At 42.9% G+C, this 23893-nt stretch overlaps 1 protein-coding gene across 1 annotated transcript; it reads right to left on the bottom strand.

Moving 5' to 3' along the window:
- Positions 1-20771: 20771 nt before the first annotated feature.
- On the bottom strand, positions 20772-23549 carry Il20 (interleukin 20). The gene is made up of 5 exons (XM_036201923.1): positions 23391-23549; positions 23050-23115; positions 22785-22937; positions 21771-21845; positions 20772-20849 (listed from the first exon to the last, which is right to left on the bottom strand). Exons 1-5 carry the CDS (start codon positions 23547-23549, stop codon positions 20772-20774), a joined length of 531 nt encoding a protein of 176 aa, XP_036057816.1.
- Positions 23550-23893: the final 344 nt, after the last annotated feature.

Here is a 23893-nt window from a genome sequence, read left to right as displayed (position 1 = left end):
TTGCTACTGTTTTGAATCGCAGTGTAAATATCTGATAGACAGGTGGTCTTAGGGGACTCCTGTGAAAGGGTCTTTCTCTAAATATATTTTAAAGCTATCAAATCCTACCTGTGGCAGGCAACCACGGGGGTCACCTTCAAGCTTGCTTTTTCTAAAGAATAGGAATGAAAGGAGAGAGGAAGGGAGGGAGGGAGGGAGGGGGAAAGAGGGGGCGTCCATGGAAATGAGATGTATCTTGTTCTCACAGTCACTAGGGTCAGTCCAAAGCCACCCATTTCCTTGTGTCCCGTCCATTCTCCACGCCCACAAGTTACCTTCTAGACTCACAGGAAGCGTCACTTTCCCTTCTCATGTGCCCCTGTGGGCCACAGCTGTTCGTTTTTGCATCATCGGCGCCAAGCCCTGATTTTTATCCATCACTGTACACAACAGGAGTTCAGCCAGAAGTTTAGTCAGGAGTTTAGTCGGCACTGTTGGGTAAAGGAATGTCACATGGCTGGTGTGACATCACCATTCCTTCTCTTCTCTGGCACACAACTCTTGAAATCCCTAAAATGACACTCACCTTTTTTGTTTGTTTGTTTGTTGCTTGTTGGTTTGGTTTGGTTTGGTTTTTCGAGACAGGGTTTCTCTGTGTAGCTTTGCGCCTTTCCTGGAACTCACTTGGTAGCCCAGGCTGGCCTCGAACTCACAGAGACCCCCCCTGGCTCTGCCTCCCGAGTGCTGGGATTAAAGGCGTGCGCCACCACCGCCTGGCGACATTCATCTTTTTTATGCTGCTAAGACAAGCTTTGGGATAAAGGCTGCTTGCTGTGGAACCAACCCCGTCACTAGAGAGTTGAAGGTCAGCACCCTGCCCTATGCATACACCTCCAGGTACAAAGAGAGGCTGACACTTGAGTTCCTCACTGAGGGCCCATGGCTCAATCCTTCTGAAGGACTCAGAGTTCGGCACACTCCCTGGTAGGCAGACAGATAGAGAGAGTGGCTGTGGCTAGGTAACAGAGGTGGCAAACTTCCAAGGTGGCTGGCTTTCTCCTCACAATCCTGACCTGAGACAAAAGCCTGGCAGCTTGTGGGCTTTTTCTTCTACCAGCAGGCTGCTTCTGATGGATTAGTTCAACAAGTTCAGGCCAAATCAAGATATGTTTTCACAACTGTTGTGAGCCAATCAGCTAACCTGACTGTAAACAGACATTTCCTGTCCTGACTGCCTGTTCCCAAATACCCGGCAGCTGCTTTCCAAATTACCACACAAAGGCTTATATTAATTATAAATGCTTGGCCAATAGCTCAGGCTTGTTACTGACTAGTTCTTACAACTTAACTCATTTATATTAATCTATGTATTGCCACGTGGTTCACGGCTTTACCTGCCTTCTAGCATGTGTTGCTTCCTGAGTGGCTGGCTGGCATTTCTTCACTCTGCCCTTCTCCTTCCCATCATCCTTAGTTTGGTCACCCACTTCATTCCTGGATACTGGCCAAACATCATTTTATTAAACCAATTCCAGTAGCAAATCTTCACAGTGTACAAGAGGTTTATTCCACAGCATTTCCCCCTTTTAGTCTAATTAAAAAAGAATGTTTTAATTTTAACATAGTAAGATTATATACAATAAAAACAGTTATCATGTAAGAATTACAGTTACAATATCCAGCTTATTTATAGTTGGCAAAATTAGAGAAAATATTCTATTATCTATCTTATCTTTGTGAATCCAAAGTTTTGTACCCTAATTTATCTTTTAACACAACTAAAGAGAAGTATAACTATAACTATCTAGTCTTCAGCTCCATCTAGGACCCTAGAAGGATGAAATGTTACCTAATGACAGGGACATCAGGATACTTGACAGTCAACCAAAGTTTCTCTGCAGTGTTGGGGCATCCATCTTTGGCCTACAGGCCTAGCATATCTGACAGACTTTCTTGTGAGGCAGAGAATTTTGAAGAACTGTCCTACCTTGTCTTGGCAAAGTTTGCCAGTTGCTTTTTTGTGTGTTCTGCTGGTCCAGTTTGGACAGTAACTGTCAGCAATTGTGGCAAGGGCAGTTTCTTTGTCCACATGGATAGCTTTTGCCATAAAGAAAATAAACTCCATATGAAGTTTCTTTAATGCCCATCATCTTCTCTGGACTACATTGGTGTTGCCAGAAGCAGACATGTCTCACTGTCATGAAAAATCTAAGTTATTAAAACATTTTAAATTCCATATGTAGGTCTTTGAAATATCTGAAGATTATCTAACTATCTGAACTATATAGATACCTATCTATTTCTGTACACCTAGAAAACCTAACTAACATGACTATAAGTTTGACTATTATAGATGACTATTAATCTGTATTTTTTAATTATACATTACATTTTTAAATGATTTGTATAAACATAACATCTTAAAAAGAGTAGAAACATACAAACAACAAAATTAACTTTAAATTTGTATCAATAAACTAAAATCCATACCAATGTAAAATATGTAAGATTAATAGTTGTTTTTTTGGATTAAAGTAGATTAAATAGTCTATCCTTTTATCCTATCATTTCTGTATTCTCCCCTTTTCTTTTCAGCACAAGATCCCTGAATGTAATCTTCTTTGATTAGCTTTTTTCCTGACCATTATCCATAACAACTTATAACTAACCCCCTTAGATGACAATAATATACATAACCCATTTTGGGGGAATGTGGGCATAGTTCTCTAGACTATTTCATATTAATTGAGGGTGCTGATAATCTTTGGGGGAAGGGACTCTGAGAAAATTCAGGATTATGGTCAAGTCCTGACTGGAGTATATTGTGAGGCTGGATCATCTCAGTCAGCAGCCTTTAAGCTGTTCAGGATGTTGAATCATCTAGAACAAACTTTTAAAGGTAATATATACATATCTGTATTAGTACAAGTATATACTGTGTGTAGGTCAGCCAAAGATGATTTTTGTTATGTGTTTGAGCAGGTAAAATATATATCATATGTCTTGTAGTTCTTTTAGGTTTATTTTTTTTTATGTCTGTAGTCAGGATTTCAGGGGGGTTAGTCAGAATTTCCTCAATGAAACCTGAATGTCTTTAACTCTGAATGAATCCACAGCCTTTCATTTCCTGTGGAAATAAAAGCAAAACCTCTCCCCCAAAGTAACACACCTCTTGACTTAAATTTTGATGTCAAGATATTTTTAAAATATATAGGGTGGATTAATCCAGCAACATTTACAATCAAATGTCTCTTAGCAGCTGTTGCTCCTTCCTCAAACAATTCAAAGACAACATAATAACATACATTATCCAGACTCTCTGTGTATTTTCCATCTTTATGTGGCTTTCTTTATATTACTTTACTCCCTTTTAAGGTCTCTCTGATTTTAAAGCTATATGTTTATTTTCTTTCTTTCTTTCTTTCTTTCTTTCTTTCTTTCTTTCTTTCTTTCTTTCGTTTGTTTTTCAAGACAGGGATTCTCTGTGTACCTTTGTGCCTTTCCTAGAACTCGCTTTGGAGACTAGGCCTGCCTCTGCCTCCCGAGTGCTGGGATTAAAGGGATGCATCACCACTGCCTGGCAATATATTTCTTTTTTATGACTATCTATACCTTCTCTTTTCTCTCTCAAGCCTGTGTATGTTTTTGAACACACTGTAAACTGTTTAGAGGTTTTTTCTGTCTAAATCTGTCTTTACTGTATTTCTGTAACCTTTTCCGGTCTGCATGAGCAAAAACCCTAAACCCACCATGCAGTGTGCTAGCACTTGCAGTTCAAGCCCAGCGGCTGGGAGAATCCTCTCTGTACTACAGCCCATGTGAGAGACTGTGGAAAGATACCATGCTGCTTAGCTCATAGACAGCTGCCCAGAGATGCGTCTCTACACCAAGGCCGGCATGAGAGACTAGGAAGCCCAATATGGCTCTATTTTTATGCATTTAGAATCTTTTTTAAGCTTACTCAGGTAGTATGTGGAGATTCCTGCCCCACATTGGGCTGCCATATGTAATCGAACATCTCCTGTCCCATCCACCTGTTCCCAAATACTCAGCAGCTGTTTCCCAAATCACCACACAGAGGCTTATATTAGTTATAAATGCTCAGTCGATAGTTCAAGCTTGTTACTAACTAGCTCTTACAACTTAAATTAACCCACTTCTATTAATCTATGTGTTGCCATGTGGCTCGTGGCTTTACCTGTCCTCTAGCATGTGTTGCTTCCTGGGCTGCTGGCTGGTATCTCCTCACTCTACCCTTCTCCTTCTCATCATCCTTAGTTTGGTCACCCTGCCTGTACTTTCTGCCTGGCTGCTGGCCAATCATCATTTTATTAAGTGAATTCCAGTGACAAATCTTTACAGGGTACAAGAGGATTATTCCACAACACCTGACTTTCTTCAAATTGAAGATTAGGGGAGGAAGACTCTTCTGAGAATATTATAACCCCAGCCCTGGAGAAGAGGCTGCATTTTTTTTTTTTTACTTCCCCAGCCCTCCATGTGCATTTTGTGGAGGGTCTTTTCCTCTGTGTGTCTGCTGGATGCATGTGTTTTCTCACCCCCAAAAAATAATTTTCTTCAACTGCTGGTTCTCTTTGCTCCTGCTTGCCTTGTGAGATTTTCTCTGCTGCTAACTGGCAGAGAAAACAAACCCATTCAAGACCCCAGATGATAAAGCTTCATGTCTGTGCAATGAAGTTCCCATGGAAACGCTGAGGGACAAAGTTCAGAGAATTACCTGGTGGCAAAGATCTGAGGGCACCAGAAGGCAATGTGCTTGGGCAGGTTGTGAAGGCTCTGCACACGTTCCCACATGCCTCCTCCCCCAGTATTTTTTCCACTTGGCAGTTACAGAATTACAAACTGGTGATCTAGTACATAAACTGTTTTCCTGATTCCTGTGGGTGATTCCAGAACATCACAGAGGTCAGAATGAGAACCTCCAATTTTTAGTTGTGTGCTCAGAAGCAGAGTGGTAGCCTGGACTTGCAAATGGAATCTGAAGTGGGGATGACACCTCCCCCCCCCCATCCCCCACCCCCCACCTCCGCTTACCCATCAGAGAGACTATCTCACGAAGGTTAGTACTCACTGTCTACCTGACAGGACCACTGGTCACCTAGGAGGCCAGCCTCCAGGAACCTGTGAGGGATGAGTTAACCTCTGGACACACCTGTGAGAGAGTGTCTTGTTTGGGGTAACTAAGGTGGGACAATCCATCTTGAAAGAGGTCAGCACCATTTCCCAGGCCTGGGTCCCAGACTGCTTAAAAAAGGAGAAAGCTAGCTGTGTCCTGGCATTCACTGCTTTCTGCTTCCTGATTGTGGCTATGACATGAACAGCTGCTTCAACCTCCTGCTGCCTGACTTCCCCACCATGATGGACAATACCCTTGAACTGTGACACACAATGAATTCCTTTTCCTCTGAGTTGCTCACTTCTCCAACCAGTGGAAGCTATCCTGTGCTGTTCCTGAGGTTGCACCATCTGGCTCAACAGCAAGAATCTGTTGTGTGGTCTTCTCATGCCTACTCTCCATCCTTATAGTGAAGCAGAGTGCCCCAGGAAACAAAGGAGGAGACAGTGGAGGTGCCGCAGCAGTGGCAGTGGAGAATGACTCATTGCTGAGTTTCCAGTCAGCCCGGGGAAACTTAGTACAACTATGTCTCAAATCTTAACTAAATCAATATTTTAAAGGATGCATTTTAAGATTTCTTATCCACATGAATGTGTGATAGACACTGCACTCCTTCCCACATGTTTACATATTTCCTCTTTTTACTTATTTATTTTATTTAAATAACATTTTTTTCATTTAGTTTTACATACCGACCATAGTTTCCCCTTCCTCCTCTCCTCTGTTCCTTCTCTCACCACATTTCCTCTTTTTAGATGGTCTGGAAAACTATACACCATCTTTTTTTTTTTTTTCATTGAAGTCAGATATGGCAGCGTGACAGTGAGACCAATGAAATACTGGAAATGTTCCGTTCCAGCTGGAGCCAATGCACAAGTCTCTCATCCCTGCTCTTACTGAGTTGGAATCATGCACTTCCTCATCCTGAGTCCAGAATATTCAAAACAAGACAGCCTCCCATGCCGATATCTGTCACATGGATAAGAAAAATAAGACATGACTTTGTTGGAATAAGCTACTTATCAAGGTTGGGGATAGCTTCTGCAGAGCAAAGCTGCCCTGAACTAACTAATGCAGAGGGGATGTCAGAGAGAAGGACAGACACACTTTTAAAGCACCTAGATGGATTTCAACTCTGCATTGGGAAAAGAATTGAGATTGCTATAGACAATGCAATAGACTGCTCAGACAATGGATTTGGAGTGTGTTGTGGGTAGACCTTTATTTCTGTATGCTATTAATGTAAGTTGTTGTGAGACAGAGTATTGCTGCCTGGGGGACCAGCCTCCAGACAGCCCAGGGCTTGAAAGGAATCCATGGCATTGGCGCATACACGACTTTTCTATCTGAGGGGGTTAAGGGAAAATGATACTCACACACTCTCTTGATGGTTTCCTTCAGACCTTTCATTTATTCTTCTTTTGCATTCTCTATTCTTTGTTTTCCAGATGATTTCCTTCTCTCGATCTCAATGTTTCTTTTCTAACTCTTACCTTGACTCTTGATGATTCCCTTCTAGGTCCTTCTAATGCTCTTGTTCTTGATATTTTCCTTCTAACTCATTTTAACTCTCTCATTCTTGGTGTTTTCCTTCTTGTCCACCCTAACTTTCTCTAACTCTATCTCTATTCTTTCTCTTACAGACCCCAGCAAAATCTTTCAGGAAATATAGGAATTACAATGTGGTTACATTCTGTTTTTCAAGTGAATGGTTACAATGAATACAGGTAAAAAAAATTTTTTCATCTCCCTTATATGACTAAACATTTTACATACTACAAGTGAAAAAAAATTATTCCAAGAACCCACATACATTCATACCCAGGCAACTTGTTAGAGATTAACTATGTGTGTGTGTGAGCAAGCAAGGTATTCTTCTCAGTCAGATCTTTTACCAACAGGCTGTATTTTGCAGTTACAAAGAAAGGGCCAATTACTTTATTACTTATCTTAAAAGCTAATCTTACTAGGAATCTTAAAGGAACCACAAACCTAAACTTTTACATATGAAAAAGAATCATTCAGTTCTGCTTTAAATCTTTAGGGTACATACTCACTCATCAATAGTTTCTATATCAGGAGATTGTGAGCAAAAATGGGTATAAGGAATTAACCATTACCTTTGGTCATCAGTCAATCATAGCAAGAAAGGTGCATCAGCTAGTAATAATGGGGCTGCTTTGTTCTTGTTCCCTGACCTTAAAGAGATCCACATTCAACTATATGCCTTTCTAAAACTTTAGATTCTCTTCTTGTTTTTTTTTTTTTTAAAATCTCAAAGCTATTTGACAAAAACATCTTAGTCTAACTTTAAGTTATTTTCAAAGCTTTATTTCAGGTGTGATGTACTCTGAAACCTGTGAATGCATCTCCCAACATTAAGGTTAAAAGAATTTAAGCTAGCTGGGCTACTGGAACACAATTGTTTTTCTTAATCATTAACCTGAGTTACAGTCTACATGGCTCCTCAATAGAAACTCAAGTGTTGTAGCTGTGTGAAGCTTCCTTGTATTTATTTTTATCCATCAAAACTCTGTATAAACTAACATTATTATTATCAGTTAGACAGTACAGCTTAGGAATAAATCATCTTCATAATAAACCACAGGTAAAAATGCCCAGTAGAACAGGATGTTTCCATGAGATAAACATGCTATATTACAGGCAGTGGGGACCTTGCCACACCCAATCACACTATGCCAGCTACCAGAGAAAGACAGCTACAGCAAACATGTAAAAGCACAGTAGAAGCAAAAGACATTCCAGGGTCTGCGGTCTTGGGTCCTTGCCTAACCAAGGTTGACCCATCAGAGAGTCTCCTCCTGATGTGCTGACACCTTGAACTTCAATTGCCATACGCAGCTCCTCTGACATGGCCACCGGCATCAGAGATTCCCAATTCTTCCTTTCATGGCAAGCACTGGTCTCTCCTGGATCACAGTGCCTAGTGGTACATTCTCCAGCTTGAGGTCACATAACATGATGCTGACTGCTTTGGAGTCTAGCAATTGCCTATGCTGTTCTCTCAGGGTCACACAGTAAGTACAACAGGTTCACAGCATACGAAGAAAGGAAGACTGCAAGCTGATCCACAGAAGCCGCCTTGTGTTCATGCTGAGAGTAACAAAAGGGACCTACTTGAAGAGGCCTCGGACGATAATCAAGGCTTAGCTCCGTCAACACACACACACACACACACACACACACACACACACACACACACACAGAGAGAGAGAGAGAGAGAGAGAGAGAGAGAGAGAGAGAGAGAGAGTTTAAATTAGAAATGAAAAATTTCCAGTTTCTGTGATGCTACCTATCTATCCTTTCAGATACTGCAGGCTCGTGCAGACTTTCCTGGAGAATTCCTGAAGGTGTGACCCTCATACATCCATGAGACTGCCTGTGCGTCAGGGCCAGTGCAACCAGCCATTGCAAGTTCCATCTGCTGCTCCAGGGATGGTGCAGACGGAGCTGCAAGCTCCAGCTTCTCACCTGCTCCTCCTCTAAAATGTCACAAGGTCACAGTCACTCCTAATGTGGGCTCAGTGTTTCAGAGGTCAGTGAGCCAGCTTTCCCCATTTATACTCAGCACCCACATGTGGTAGCGTGGGGCTGGGATTGGTGTGGTAGTTTGAATAAGAATGCCCCCCCTTGGGCTCATATATTTGGATGCTTAGTCACTAGGGAGTGAACTCTTTGATAGAATTAGAAGTGTTAGGAAGTATGGCCTTGTTGGAGGAAATGTGTCACTGGGGAGGGGACTTTGTGGTTTTCAAAAGCCCACACCCTCTGTCTCTGTCTGTCTGTCTGCCTCTGTCTCTCTCTCTCTCTCTCTCTTCCTCTTTGCCGATAGACCAAGACTTAGCTCTCAGCTACTACTCAGCACCATGCATGCTACCATGCTTCCTATCATGATGATAATGGTCTAAGCCTCCAAAATTGTAAGCAGGCCCCCAATTTAAATGCTTTCTTGCTGTGGGATGTCTTTCTGTATGCTGTGAATATATGTTGCTCTGATTGGTTGATAAATAAAGCCCCATTGGCCTTTGGCAGGGCAGTTTAGAGGCAGGCAGGAAATCCAAGCAGATATACGGAGAGAAGAAAGGAGAGGAGGGGGAGATGCCAGCTGCCTCCGTGGAAGGAGCGGCAAGATGCCAGGAGACTACGGTCTAATAGAAATGGGTTAAGTTAAAAGAGCTAGCTAGCAAGAAGCCTGTTATAGACTGTACAATTGGTAACTAATATAAGCCTCTGAATGATTGTTTTATGAGCAGCTATGGGCCGCGGGGCCAGGCGGGAATGGAGAAACCTTTCCGACTATGCTTTCCTTCATAAGAGTTGCCTTTATCATGATGTCTCCCTTCACAGCAATGGAGCAGTGACTGAGACAGGCAGTATCCATGGCATTGGTTCCTTTTACTGGATCGAGACCACCATGCCTGACTCATTTCTCTTTCACAGTAATTTGTCTTTGAGGACGAAGGCTGACATTGAGCCCCTTTCACTCTATGAGCTGTGTCTGTGTCTGCAGGAGTCTGAACTGTAGGTAGGACAAAGTTCTTTGGCTGCATTATGACTCAGTGGAAGTAAGTGAAGTCTCGGTCAGTGTTGCCTTCCTCCGCTGGCAAGGTTGGGAGGTTGGGTGGGACTCTCTGCTCTACTCCAATACGCCAGCAGTTATGCAACAACACTTTACAATACATCTATAATGTGACAGTCACTGAAGCCCTGGGAGACGGATCAGATAAATTATCTCTGTTTGGATTCAGAAGTCAAAGCAAGGTTTAGTTACTATCCTAAACTCGGAGCTAAAACAGGAACCACCTGGAATGAATCCTAGGTCTCTAGCCCCAACTCTAGGCATAGAGGAGACAGTCCAGGGCATGGAAAACACACAGACCGTGAAGTCACACTGTGACTGAATCCCTGGTTCTCCGAGTTGCTAGCTATGGTAAGTCAGAGAGGGTGATGTGGTGGGGCTAAAGACCTAACCCAGTGGTCTACCTCCTCTAGGTAGACCCCACCTCCTAAACCTCCCACCAGCTCTCCAAACAACAGTGCCAACAGCTGGACGAACATTTCACATGAGCCTATGTGGGCGTGGGGGGGATCATGTGAAATGTGAGGGGGCTTCACATTGAAATATATGCCTTTAGGCAGCTTTTGGAATTGTTGGTTCATCATCTCTAGAAATGTCTTCCCCAGACTCGCTTGTCTTTCCTTCAGGGACCTCTGTCATGTGGTATTGGACACTGGGGGTATGTGCTTCACCCCAGAAATGGCTGATGGGAGCATGGAGGAGCCCAGGACAACCTTAATATTCAAAGATGAAGTCTTTGATATGATTTTTTTTCTGTGTTCTGTTCCTTTCTAGATATTTTCTTCAACTTATGTCCTTGTCTATTAATTTTCTCCATATTTATATCTAATCTGCAGTTCAGTTTCCCATTGAACTTTAAAGTTTTGAATTAGTTTAGTTCTAGGATTTCAATCTGTTCATTTTTGTAGTTCTATTTCAAGATTATTCTTTGAAACAATCTTGTATTTCATTTCCTTGTACATATTTATTACAGTTCCTTTGAAGATTATATATCTGATAACTACACTCTTCTTTTAATCATATTGTTTTTATCTCATAGTATATTGTTTATCCCTATTGGAGATCCACTCTTCATATTTGGAAAGTCTCAAAGATAGATACATAGATAGATAGATAGATAGATAGATAGATAGATAGATAGATAGATAGGCAGATACATAGAAAGATAGATAGATATACAGATAGATATAGATATATGTATGTAGATAGATATAGACATAGATATATTTTTTAATCTAATGTGTGTGCATGCATGTCTGTGTTGCACATGTATGCACATGTTGACATGTATGTGGAAGTCAGAGGACAGCTTATAGGGGTTGTTTTTCTCCTTCCACCATGTGAGTTCTGGGGATTGAACTTAGGTCTTTTTTCTTTGTTTGTTCGTTTTTTGCTTTTTGTTTTATTCAAGACAGGGTTTCTCTGTGTAATTTTTGGTGCATGTCCTGGATCTCGCTCTGTAGACCAGGCTGGTCTTGAACTCACAGAGATCCGCCTGGCTCTGCTTCCCAAGTGTCAGGATTAAAGGTGTGCATCACCACTGCCCGGCTCGAACTCAGGTCTTTAGGCTTGGTGACAAGCATCTTAACCCACTAAGCCATCTTGCAGGCTCATAAAGATAAAATTTAAGCTCCGCTTGATCTTCTTCAAATTTGTATTTGCCTCTGGAGGTCAGGAGATGGGGAACCACGAGTCACCTTCATCTATAGCCTGAGATTACCCAGAACCTTTTTCTATTCCTACTACAGGTAGCCTACTTATAAGTCATCATTACTCCTGGGCACAGGTCTTCAGGGTAGTCTCCTGAGCCCAGGCAGGAGGTTGTTAGGGCTCTTCTTCAGTGGGCTCTGAGTACATATATTTGTTGTCTCAGTTCTGCCAATTCTTGGAAAGTTCTATATAGCTTCTCAGTCTCTGTATTAACTTCTATGAATTTAAACTACATCCCTATGAAAAGCGTGGTGCCCAGTGCTAGGCTCAGTTCTCTGGGTTTCCCTCTTTCAAATCTTGGCCCTGGCGCTATGCCTGCCTGTCTGTTGCCCCCATAGTACCTTCAGATTGTCACCTTGACCCCAGCTGTTTCCAGCAGTTTTTCTGGTCTATGATTGGCATGTAATACACTGCACATATTTAAAGCATACAGTGTGATGAGTTGACATAGGTAGACCCTACAGAACCTTCGCCACCATCAAGATAACACACACATACCCCACAGCTTCACCATTCATTTATGGGTGAGCATGTAGGTTGTTTCTGATAATTAGTGATTGAAAAATGAAGCTAAATAAGCAATCAGGTCCGAGTCTTTGCACAGACATGAATTTTGTTTTCTCTTGGATAAATAACCTAGGAAGTGGGTGATTGGTCATGTGGAACAGGTTTGCTTGACTTTTAGGAAAGCGCCTGTAATGTGCACTACACTGGTAGCTTATCATGCGCTGTCTAAGCTTGTTAAAAACAGACTACAGGAGCAATGAGGGCCCCTTGTCCCAGACTCCATCCATCACTTTGAGTGATGTCCTGGGGCAGGCTGGCCTACTAACTCTGTTACAAGGAGAGAAGAGAGAAGATCAAATGAGCCTGAGGGTGAAAACACTGTGTCCCTGAGAACTGCTAGAAGGTAAAACACTGGAGCAGGGGTTACTAAGGTTTGTCCCCAATATAAAATGCCTCACAGGGGAACTGGAAGCAGGAATCCAGAGAGGACCCCTACCCAGGACTCTCTTCAGGGGGACTCTCAGACTCTCCTCCTGGTTCTGGGTGTTTGGAAAGCTCCCGGTTTCCTTTCATTGAGTCTTGCTTGGGTTACTCCAGTTTCTCTGCTGATGGCGTAAGCCATGAATTGGATGATGTTTCCTTGTCTATTGCTTCTTTCTATCTGCTATTTGTTAATTATACTTTTACTTTTGCTTGCTACATACTTAATAAGTTTAATATACTTTAATAGTCTTCCTCCCTCCCTCCTTTCCTTCCGTCTCTCTTACACAGGGTCTCACACTGTAGCTCTTGCTAGGGTGACCTGGCTGCCCTCTTACCTCAACCTTCAGATGCTGGGATTGCAGGCCTATGGCACTGTACCGGGTTGAGACACTCTTTTTAACTCTGTTTTATGGGAGGAAAATGTCTGCTTTCTCACCATGGTTTAACTTTGCATTTACGCAAATGGAAACAATGGTGAGTGCCTCTTGCGTGCGCCCTTCTGGCATCTGTCTATCTCTTTTGGGTTTTGTTCAAATCTTTCACCTAATTTTTATTGCACTGCTTTCGTATCATCAAGTTTTGACTATTCTGTATTTCTAGGACATAAGTTCTCTCAGATAGAGAGCATTCAAATATGTTCTCCAGACAATGGATCTTCTTTTCATCTTCTTAAGATGGCTCTTAATGAGCAGCCCTTTTGAGAAAACCTTTGATGCCATCCAGATTACTGCCATGTTCGTTCCTGGCTTGTGCTTTAGCTGTCATATCTAAGCATATCTAAGTAATTCGAAGTCCACAAAGGTTTTCAAAACACCCACGTTTCATTTAAGAAGGTTTACGGTTGTAGGTTGTACACTTAAGAGCTATAGTCCATTGTGACTGGTTTTAATGAATGAAGCATAAATCTTAGGGTTTTTTTTTCTGTGTGAATAGTCAATTGTCCTCTTCACACTCCTCATAGCAGCAGGTCATGTCTGCTCTTCCACAGCCTCTAAATACTCGGGATAGACTGTCTGTCTATCTACCCATCTATCTACCTGTCTATCTACCTATCTGCCTATCTATCTATCTATCTATCATCGATCTATTTTTTAAAAACAGGGTCTCATGCCCTCGCCCAGGTTAGGTTGAACTGGCTAACCTCTAGCCTCAAATGCTGGGATTAAAGGTCTATGCTGCCATTATTGTAGCACCATTTCTTAAGATGTCTATTCTATGCCTCCATATATTTGTTGAAAATTAATTGTCTGTCCATGTACAGGCCTTTCTGGTCTGTCCTCATGCTCTGTCTGTCTAGCCTCACATTGTCTCATTAGTTAGCATTTTGCATAAGTTAGTCAGAGAATATTCATCATATCATTTTCTTTTTTTTTTTCAGATTCCAATAGTTCATACAATTATGATCTGTTCTCTTTTGTTTCATAGCAAGTCTTCTGTTGTTCGCTTTTTGTTTTTGAGACAGGGTTTCTCTGTGCTTTAGCTGTCATATCTAAGCATATCTAAGTAATTTTAAGTCCACAAAGGTTTTCAAAACACCCACGTTTCATTTAAGAAGGTTTACGGTTGTAGGTTGTACACTTAAGAGCTATAGTCCATTGTGACTGAAGTTTTAATGAATCTAGCCCAAGATGTCCTAGAACTTTCTTGTAGCCCAGGCTGGCCTCGAACTCACAGAGATCCTCCTGCCTCTGCCTCCTGAGTGCTGGGATTAAAGGCATCACCTGGCTGGCTGCTTTTTCGTTCTATCTAAAGGAGACTTCCAGAATTTTTACTGTAAATGTATTGAACTATATAGGTCAACCTTGGAATTTTTGACATCTTAATGATACTGAGTCTTTCACTCATGAATATGGCACAGTTCTAATTCAATTTACTCTGCATTTCCATTTTTTCCCAACAATTGTTTACAGATTTCAGTACAATTGTTAGTGCTTGAAAGAGCAGCTGAAGCATTTGCTGAAAAAGCTTGAGGACTAGAGTTCAGATCCCCAAAACCCACAAAATGCCTCGTGGGTGTGGCTTCCCATCTCTAACTCCAGCCTGGGAAGGTGGACACAGGATCCCCAGAGCAAGCTGGCTAGTGAGACAAGCTGCCATACCAGCAAGTTCCAGGTTAACTGAGAGACCCTGCCTCAAAGAACAAGGTGAAGAGCAAGTGAGGAACATTCCCAACATCAGCCTGGGGTCTCCACACACATGCAAACGCACTCCACATATATGAACCCACATACATGCAGACATGGACACTCACATGCATGTATACCACACATAGAAAGATGAAAAAAATAGATCCTTCAAACTTAAAAGTTTTTTAAAGATTTATTTATTTATTTATTGGATGCACATATGTTTGCCTGTGTGAGTTTATGTGTACCACATGTTTGCAGGAGCCCTTGAGGGCCAGAAGAAGGCATCAAATCCCTTGGAACTGGGGTTGCAGGTATTTGTGAGCTCCCACGTGGGTGCTGGGAACTGACCTCAGGTCCTGTATAAGAGTAGTAAGCGCTCTAAACCACCGATCTCTCTCTCCAGCCCTGTTACTTTAATTTAAATTTAATTTTATTTATGTGCGTGTGTGTGTGTGAATTTGTACAATCCTGAGTGCGGTGCCTGAAGGGGTCAGAAAAGGGAAGCAGACGTCCTGATGCTAGAGTTACAAGCAATCATGAGCCATCCACCCAAGTCACACTCCGGGAATTGAGCCTGGTCCTCTGCAAGAGCAGCATGTGTTCTTAACCACAGAGCCGTCGCTCTAGCCCTATTCTTTAAAATCTCTAATTTAGCTTCAACTATTTCAAGCTTTTGTATTATTGTAATTAGTAATTTTTTTTAACTTTCAGGTTTCATTAATGTGTTGTTGAAATGGGAAAATACAGTAGGGTTTTGTATGTGCTTTTGATATTCAGCCATCTTACCAAGACTTCTTACACTAGCGGCTTTTGACGGATTTCATTGGCCAGTTCAACCTAGAACAGACTGTCCTCTACACACCAGAGAGTCTTTGTTTCTAATCTAGGTGACTTTAATTTGTTCTTGAACGAATTGCAGTTAAATTTACTGGAAGCAGAAGGACTTTCATTTTAGCGCCAGCTCTGCCACAACTTACTGTGCAACCTGGGACAAGTCACTTTCCCTCTCTGAAGCTCAACTGCTATCTAAACTGATCTGCACGTTCTCTGAGATGAGTTCTGATGTTTAGTAAGACACAGAACACGCTCTGAGAGGTACTGGGGCTCTCCTGACTCATGACCTCATGGCCTCTGAGCGCTGCCTCTTCCTTTTCCCGTTAAGCGTTGACTCACTGCTACCATGAGTTGAGACAAGTGTGCCACCTGTGCTCTCCTGGCCTTCCGGGGAAACAGGGAGCGGCTGTCACCATGCTCTTCCCTTTGCAGCCTGCCGTGAACAGAAACCCTGTCTGCCGAGCAAAGTGGGCTTTCTAGCAGAGATCAAGTTAGTCCACGAACAAAACATCGTTGAATTTGGGTTCTTTTTGACCTCTTAATTTTTTTATTCAAACCCTGTCCCCTCTCTTACTTTGGATTCAATGGTTGTTGATTGAGGTATGCTAAGGTGGGTGGAGTGGGAAAGATTCAGCACCTGAGGAAAAAACACACAGGCTGTCTCTCTAGGAACTGAAGGTTCCAGTGAGGAAATGAAAATCTTGTCCGTCTACATGGAGAAGGACACACACAAGTCAGAGCGATTTAGGCTGGAAAGGCCTGACTCTGAAAATAGAGAATTTGATGCTTTGTGGAAACGGAGCACCATGACTTTCTACTGTTTGACTCGCCAGTCTCTGGCCCTCATTCCAAGGCGTGGGACACCATGCTTTCTGAGAAAGAGCCCAACTCTCACCAGAGGGAAATCTAGTCCAGGCTTTGGGGCATCCAGAGAATGGGTCATCCATTTGACCTGCCTGATCAGATACACTCACTTCAGGTGCTGAATCAGACAGATTCCTTTGGGCTGTGAAAGGGAGCCATGGCAGCAGACTCTTCTGATGCCCTGAGACGTGGTAGAATCTGGAAAAAAAACCAGAATCACCTGTACTACTGCTTTCACTTTAAGAAAGCAAGGTAGAAATATTTCCAACAACAGCAAAGAGAACTACCAGGTGTAGACAGGGAGAACTTGCTCCCGTCACCTGAGTTTTAGCAGAGACTCCCGAGTGAGCAGAGGTGTGGGAAGGTTTGTTGTGGACAAAATGAATGCCATCAGATGCACTCTGGTTTGAGGTAGTTGGCCTGGGGAAGCTGTAGGGATCTAGGCCTAGGGCATCCTGTGGGGTTGATTAGGGATTGTGTATTGGGATTTCTTGGTCAGTTATTAATAAATCGAGCATTTGGAGCCAATTGCTTACAAGAGCCATTGTTTCCTGAGCTTGTTAATGGAGAGTGCAAGCAATCTAGACATTTGACTAAAAATTAACAGTAGGCTGTCTCCTCGGGCTGGGGAGTGTAGACACTGAGCTGGTTTCCTGGGGTGGCTGCTGCAGACTATAGGTCAGAGTTTTGTTTTTATGTACAGTCTGCCTGCCATGTGTTTATCAATTTCTCAACAGAGACTAAAACAGAAAGGGGATGTGGCTCATCCACAGTCTAGCAGCTAATTGTAACCAGAGCAGGTAGGGCATTCTGAGTTGAGCATCTTCCTCCTGCGATCTACAGAGAAACCCACTTTGATTCTGTTGGTTGAGGAGGCACGTTTGGAGGCAGAGGGATTGAAATTCAACACAGATGTTGTAGAGATGCATTCACCAGGAAATCAATGGGTAGTTCCACACCTTGGTAGGAAGGCTCAGCACTCTGAGTGCTGAGAGCCACCATTTGGCCAAGGGCTGTCTAAGCCCTGTCTTCTGTCCATCTGCCAAAGCGAGGCAGTTCTCTACCTCCTGCCTGCAGCTGGACTTCACCCCCATCACCAGTGGCCGTATGAACTTGGGCTGTAGGATCAGGCTGCCTATACAAGCTTTGGTTCTGCTGCCTGCAAGCATCTCTGGACGCATCTTCACTTGTAGATGGTAATGAGTGGGCTTCCTCACCGGCCCACTCTGAGGTGTAAGTAACACAGTGCATATGAATTTCCCAATACAGAGCCTGTCATGTCATAAGTACTTAATGACAGCACTCATCTTCATTAGACTGGCCCCCGCACTGTTCTTGGGGAGCACATTCTAAGCCCCCTGTCGGGTGACTGAAGCTACAGTTATTAAGATCTTTATACAGCGCTTCAGTTTTCGTGGGAGACTGTTTTCCAGGCTGCCTTCTCCCCCCAAGGATCTTCAACTCCATGGCTGTGCAACTCCCTTATGTAAAATGGCCTAGTACTTACACACCCTGCACACCCTCCTGTGTACCATAGCCATCTTTAGTTACTTGTAATAGTTAATAGGATATAGAAACCATGTGCATAGCTGGGAGACTGTACTATTAAAAAAATGAAGACAGAAAAAGTCTATGCAGGTTCAATACAGATGTGATTTCTTTTCAAAAAAAATTTTTATCCACAACTGGTTGAATCTGCATGTACAGAACCCTCAGACACAGAAGACTTGTGACATTACATTTTCCTCTATACATGCATACATACATACACATACATACCCACCTATGATAAAGCTTAATGTATAAATTGGGCACCATAAAAGACTAGCAGGAAAAAAAAATTAAAAAGCCGGGCGGTGGTGGTACACGCCTTTAATCCCAGCACTCGGGAGGCAGAGGCAGGCGAATCTCTGTGAGTTCGAGGCCAGACTGGTCTACAAAGTGAGATCCAGGACAGGCCCCAAAGCTACGCAGAGAAACCCTGTCTCGGGAGGGGAAAAAAAGACTAGCAGCAGCAGCAACACATCATTTGCTTTTAGAATTTGCAACCTAATATTTTCAGACCATGGTTGCTCTCATCTGAAACAGCAGAAAGAAGAACTGAGAATAAGGGTTAGGGTACTGGTTACTCGGTTGCAGCTGTAGAGAACCACTGTGGACCCTTCACTAGTATGTGTCCTCCAGGCACCCACCTTCCTGGAGTTCTCTTGGATTACCCATTGCTGAATTTCTCATTTGTACCATGTAAGTCAAGTACAACCATGTGAAGAACCAGGTGAAGGAGATGGTGGGTCCCTCAAGAATGAGGGTTCAGTCTTGGTTTAAACTCCATCAAGAAAGGGAGGAAGAGGGAGAGGGGCCAGGGATGGAGAGTAAGAGAGACTGAATATTTAAAAATTGTTTCCTATGGTTGTGAGAAGGGTGATTTTTAATTTTCTTCTTCATATTTAGCTCTATTTTTCCGATTTTTCTCTATTGGGTAGTTGTTACTTATGGTGATATTTTATTTGTGCTGAAATGTGATTTTATTTGTATGTTAATAAATAAAGGTACCTGGGGGTCAGAGCTAATAACAAGCCATTTAGAAGTCTGGCAGTGGTAGCACACGCTCTTAATCCCGATCACATGACAGGCAGATCTCTGTGTGTTCAAGGATACAGCCAGCATGGTGACACATGCCTTTAATCTCGATACCAACCATAGAGACCTGGAGATCTGTATAGACAGGCAGTGATGAGGAGGTCATGTGGTTGGGTTTACAACCAATGAGAAGGCAGAACAGGAAGTCAATAAAAAGACAGACACACAGGAAGTAGGTCTCTTTCTGAGGGGAAGGAGGACAGAGATGGTGAGGGGTAAGAAGACGGTCTTGGTCTCAGCTCTCAGCTGCTGCTCTGACCTTTTGGGCTTTTAACTCTGCATTTGGCTCTGTGTTTCTTATTTAATAAAACCATTCAGAATTACATCTAAGTTACTTATATTAAAAATTCTAATTCTTCAAAGTCTGTCAAAGCAGAAATTGGGGACAATAGAAAGAGGCAATGGTAGAATCCAAAGAGCCAAGCTGGCTTGGGAAACGGGACACCGTTCTGATGGGGGAGGAAGACGGGACCATGCCAGGTCAGAAGCCAGCTCCTGGGACCAGGAAAGAGCACCTGGGAAGAAAACATTTTGATTAAACAAAGACAGAAAGACAACGACTTGATCCAGCAACAAATTAGCCTACATGACTGGAGAAAATCCAAATGGGAGGGCCTCAGGAGATGGCTCACACCCTTCCGTGGGAAGACTCTGGAGCAACAGTGTACCCTTGTCATAGAACCTGTGCCCACTGCAGTCAGTGCCATAGCCAAAGTGCCCGATACAAGAGTGCAACGAACCAGGTTAAGAAAGAAAACAGAGGTGCCAAGAGAACGGTGCTCAGAGCCGGTGTGTTGAGAGCAGGAAGGCTCAAGCCCCTCACTCCATCTGTCATTCAGTGAGGTCAATCACAGGATTGGAGGTGGCAATGAATTAAGGCATGGAGCTGGAGATGGGTCACAAGAGTAAGAAGCCCAGATTCTCACGCCTCTTCCTTCCCAGGGAGCCAGAGGATCCTGCGGGAAACTGAGATTCAAGCTCACCTTCAGCAGTGTTCCTCTCTAGGAGTACTTTGAACTTCAGGCAGATATTACACAAAGAAAACTTTATTTGTAGAAATACAAACGGGCCAAGGACTTCAGAGCCAGAAGATATATACATATATATGAGACTGGGAAGTTGGGTTGGAATGTTCAGTAATTGTAAGACACCTAGATCTGTCCTATCTAATGTATTCTTCCAAAATTCATACCAAGAAGCCATTGGCTCATGTGTCTCCTTGGACTTCAGTAGTAAGCATGCCCTTAATGAAACACTAACTCCTGTATCCACTCTTCTGGAATTTCAAGGGCTTGTTTATTTATTTATTTATTTATTTATTTATTTATTTATTTATTTATTATATGAAAACACATCACCTGTTCCTGACAGGTTATAAATATAATCTTTTTAAAGTCTTGTGTTTAAATATAAAATAAATAGAAGTGCAGTAGAAAATAAATACATATGTTAATGAATAAATATAGCTCTCATTAGAGAAGACATTACAGAAAATTTTACAAAATTAACAGTGTAAGATAATACTGGGAACACACAAAGACACCCACATAAGGAAATCAATAATGCATACATAATATACACTGTGGCCAGCACTAAATTATATGACAAAGAGGTGGCAGTTTGAGGCCATGTCTTCATGGTACTAAGGGCAGACACTCTTGGGTAGCAATGTTCTCAGCAGCCTCTGGGGCCATGTCTTTGTGGTGCTGAGGACAGACACTCTTGGGTAGCAATGTTCTCAGCAGCCTCTGGGGCCATGTCTTTGTGGTGCTGAGGACAGACACTCTTGGGTAGCAATGTTCTCAGCAGCCTCTGGGGCCATGTCTTTGCAGTGCTGAGGACTGGGACTCTCGGGCAGGAGTGTTCTCAGCAGCCTCGTCACTTTCCTTTACTTCATCTCCTCCATCCACATCAGAAGAATGCCAAGTTCCCCCAACGCCTTTACTACCGCTGCCTGAAGCTCGAGCTGAAAGAAGAGTAGATGCATGGCATCAGAGACATCTGCCCAGGGACGGTCCTCCCTCCTGTTGGCAGCTCAGCCAAGATACTGACAAGAGCATTCAAACGAAGAGACGTAAAGAGGTGACAGTATCTCAAATATCCACAGAAAGAAGGAAGACCACTGAGCCCACTACCCTGGACTTACACAGGCAATGGAGGCCCAGAGAGAACTTGACTTGCACAGATGGAAATAAGGCTGTTTTCCTCAAGAACTGTGCATGTGTGTATATGTCTCTTCACGTGTCTGTGTCTGTGTTGTCTGTGTGTGTTCCCTACTATGTATACTTTGATCTAATAAATATTGACATGTCAAGCCCTGGACCAGTTCAGAAGTGAATGGACAATCCTTGCCCATAAGAAATTCTTGGTTGGGGAAGGGAGATGGGCAGGAACAGTAACTGAAATGCAGGATGATGAATAAATGATAGGAGTCCCCACATCATGGCAAGAGGTAGACAACTCTGGGAAAAGCATCTGCTACCTTCCTGGAGGTGATGCCTAAGGCTGAATTCTGGAGGACGAGGAGGTCAGTGAGGAGTTGACTCAGGATTTCTTGGGAGGTGTGCAAATGTATCAATGTAAGAAACACATAGATGGGTATGTATGATATTGCAGATGAGTGCTTTTGAAGGTATGCATGTGTGTGGATACTGGAAAACTATTGTTTCTCATTTATGCCCCTTGGAAGATCCAGGTGTCTCTGGATAGAGATTCTTTCTTCACTGGTAAGGCATGTAAAGAAAGTATCCTTCTAGAACCTGGGATGGTCCCTGGGACCAAAGAGAACTATTAACCTGATTTTTCCAACATGAATATACCCCCCACTTATCTATAGTCTCAGTTCCAAAAACACAACTACCACAATCCATACAAAAATAGTACATACCTCTGTGAAGTGACTCAGAATCTGGTTATATTTCTTCATTGCTTCTTCCCCACAATGGCATGCCATACGTGAATGCTGAAAAAGACCCAAAGGATAGTAGGTTTTATTTTTACCTTTTAGTGTATATAGAATTTTTCCTGCATGTGTATATGTGTGCCACATTCATGCAGTTCCAATGGAGACCAGAAGACAGTGTCAGATCTGGGACTGGAGTTAACAGAACATTGTAAACTACCATGTGGTTGGTGGGAACCAAACTTAGGTCCTCTACAAGAGTACCCAGTACTCTTTAACTACTGAGCCATCTCTCCAGTTGTAATTTTATTTTAAAATTTGACTTTTCTGTTCTGGCTTGGCATAAGCTGAGAAATCTGTTTTACCTATAATCCTGTGAATAGTCACTTCCTACATTTCTGTAGGAAAGTCTTTTCATAGTTCATCATTTGGGATCATTTAACCAACCATCAGATAGGTGAATAGGCCAGCTTTTCAATTTCAAATATGGAGCTCACTAAGTCTTTTTAGAAAGAGATAGTGCTGAAGGAATTTCTAGTTCCTGAGCCCCACTGGCTTCCTGCCCGAGCTCCTGTCTAGGAGGCTCCAGAGCAAACCTAAGCTCCATGGAAAGAATGCAATTCTAAGGTCCTATCACAACCCAAGATCAAGTCCAATGGCCTGTTGACTCACCACCTGAACACAAGAAGTCCTAGTAAGGTTGTAGAGTGCATTACCACAGGGAAAAAAATCTAGTTTCATGGACACTAGATAATAATCCTAACCAACCAACAGCCAGCATTTTATATTTCTTCAAATTTTTTAAGATGCTTTTTGAATGGAGCATATATTCAATAAAGCAAAGTATTTCTAAATAGTTACATAGTTCAACACTGGTTCTGTTTGGTGTTTTGTTTTGTTTAGTAATGTTAGATTCAATTTCTCTACCCAGTCAATATAATAGGAAAAAGAGCTTGGTTGCTAAGTGGGTCAAGCTATGTCCCCAAGACGTTTACTCACACAGATCGAGAGTTCCTTCTTGATGAGAAGAAAAGAATTGGCGAGGCTGCTGGTCTTTCGGAGGATGTGATGGTCATGGGTCTGGTAGAATCTGAATACCCTGTCCAGATAGAGTCTCACTAAGTGTCGGAGGAAACAGCACCTATCCGAATGCTGCAAAGAAAGATATGACAAGTGTATTCATGGAAATCAGGAAGACAAGACCAGACCTGATGGAGAAGCTCTGGCTTTGCCCTCCCAGAGCTCCCCCAGATTAAGTCCATACCTTTGTGTCCTGCAGAGACTCAATTGTCCTTAAGATTCTTGTGTCTATGTTTTCATCTTCGGCTTGCTAAACAGGAAAAAGGTCAAGAAAAGGCAGGTCATTGACTGCCGCCAGGGTCTTAGATATCAAAACCTTTGATCTCTTCCCCACTAGGGTCCAATGAGAGGCATTTCTAAACTATTCAGTATAGGCATCTCTTGGAAATACACTGTCCAGGACTGGAGTCTCTCTCCATCTGGCCTGTTTTCATTAACACACTATCAGGGATACCTTGGAAAGACAGACAGACAGAGGGGGAAGAGGACAGACAGAGAGGAAAGCTGGATCCCTCCTTTACATACCACACTATCCCGAATCTCAGAAAATTCCTTTTGTATTGCCTGGAGGTTTGTAGTGATCACACAGCTTCCCAAATGTAGAGTCTTGAGCCCAGTCAGAGGAGTCCAGAGGAGAAAACCCACAGCGAAGAACAGACCAAAGGCAAAACCGAAAGCTTTCATCTTATACCTGGATCCTGGAGAGCAGAGGTGGAAATTCAAAGAGATCAGGACTACTGATTTCTCCAGTCAGGCCAGCAAGAATAGTCCAGCAGCAGGTGTCCACAGGGTGGGAACTAGACAGCCTTCCTTGGGCGTGAGCGGTGTTACGTGCTCACACAACTTACTAAGAAAAGCTGCTTCCTACAGAAGCCTCCCTGGAACTTCAGGGTTGAGGTGCTGGGGAGTACCACAGGTCATGGCTCCTTTATTATGCCACCTTCTCCATTCCACAGTCATTGCCAGCAGGGAAGGCCTGGAGCGGCCAACACTTGCAGGCAATCAACAGAGGGTGACATTTCAGAAGA

The sequence above is a fragment of the Onychomys torridus genome, chromosome 11, assembly GCF_903995425.1.
Source record: "Onychomys torridus chromosome 11, mOncTor1.1, whole genome shotgun sequence".
NCBI lineage: Eukaryota > Metazoa > Chordata > Mammalia > Rodentia > Cricetidae > Onychomys > Onychomys torridus.
This window is presented reverse-complemented; position numbering and strand designations above follow the sequence as displayed.

Excerpts from the sequence above, each read along its gene's own strand:
- Il20 (XM_036201923.1), bottom strand. The coding sequence starts at position 23,549 with ATGAAAGCTTTCGGTTTTGCCTTTGGTCTGTTCTTCGCTGTGGGTTTT. Across the intron at positions 23,116-23,390 it reads CTGAGATTCGGGATAGTGTG|CAAGCCGAAGATGAAAACAT; the intron begins GTATGTAAAGGA and ends TTTCCTGTTTAG. Across the intron at positions 20,850-21,770 it reads TTCTGAGTCACTTCACAGAG|CTCGAGCTTCAGGCAGCGGT; the intron begins GTATGTACTATT and ends CTCTTCTTTCAG.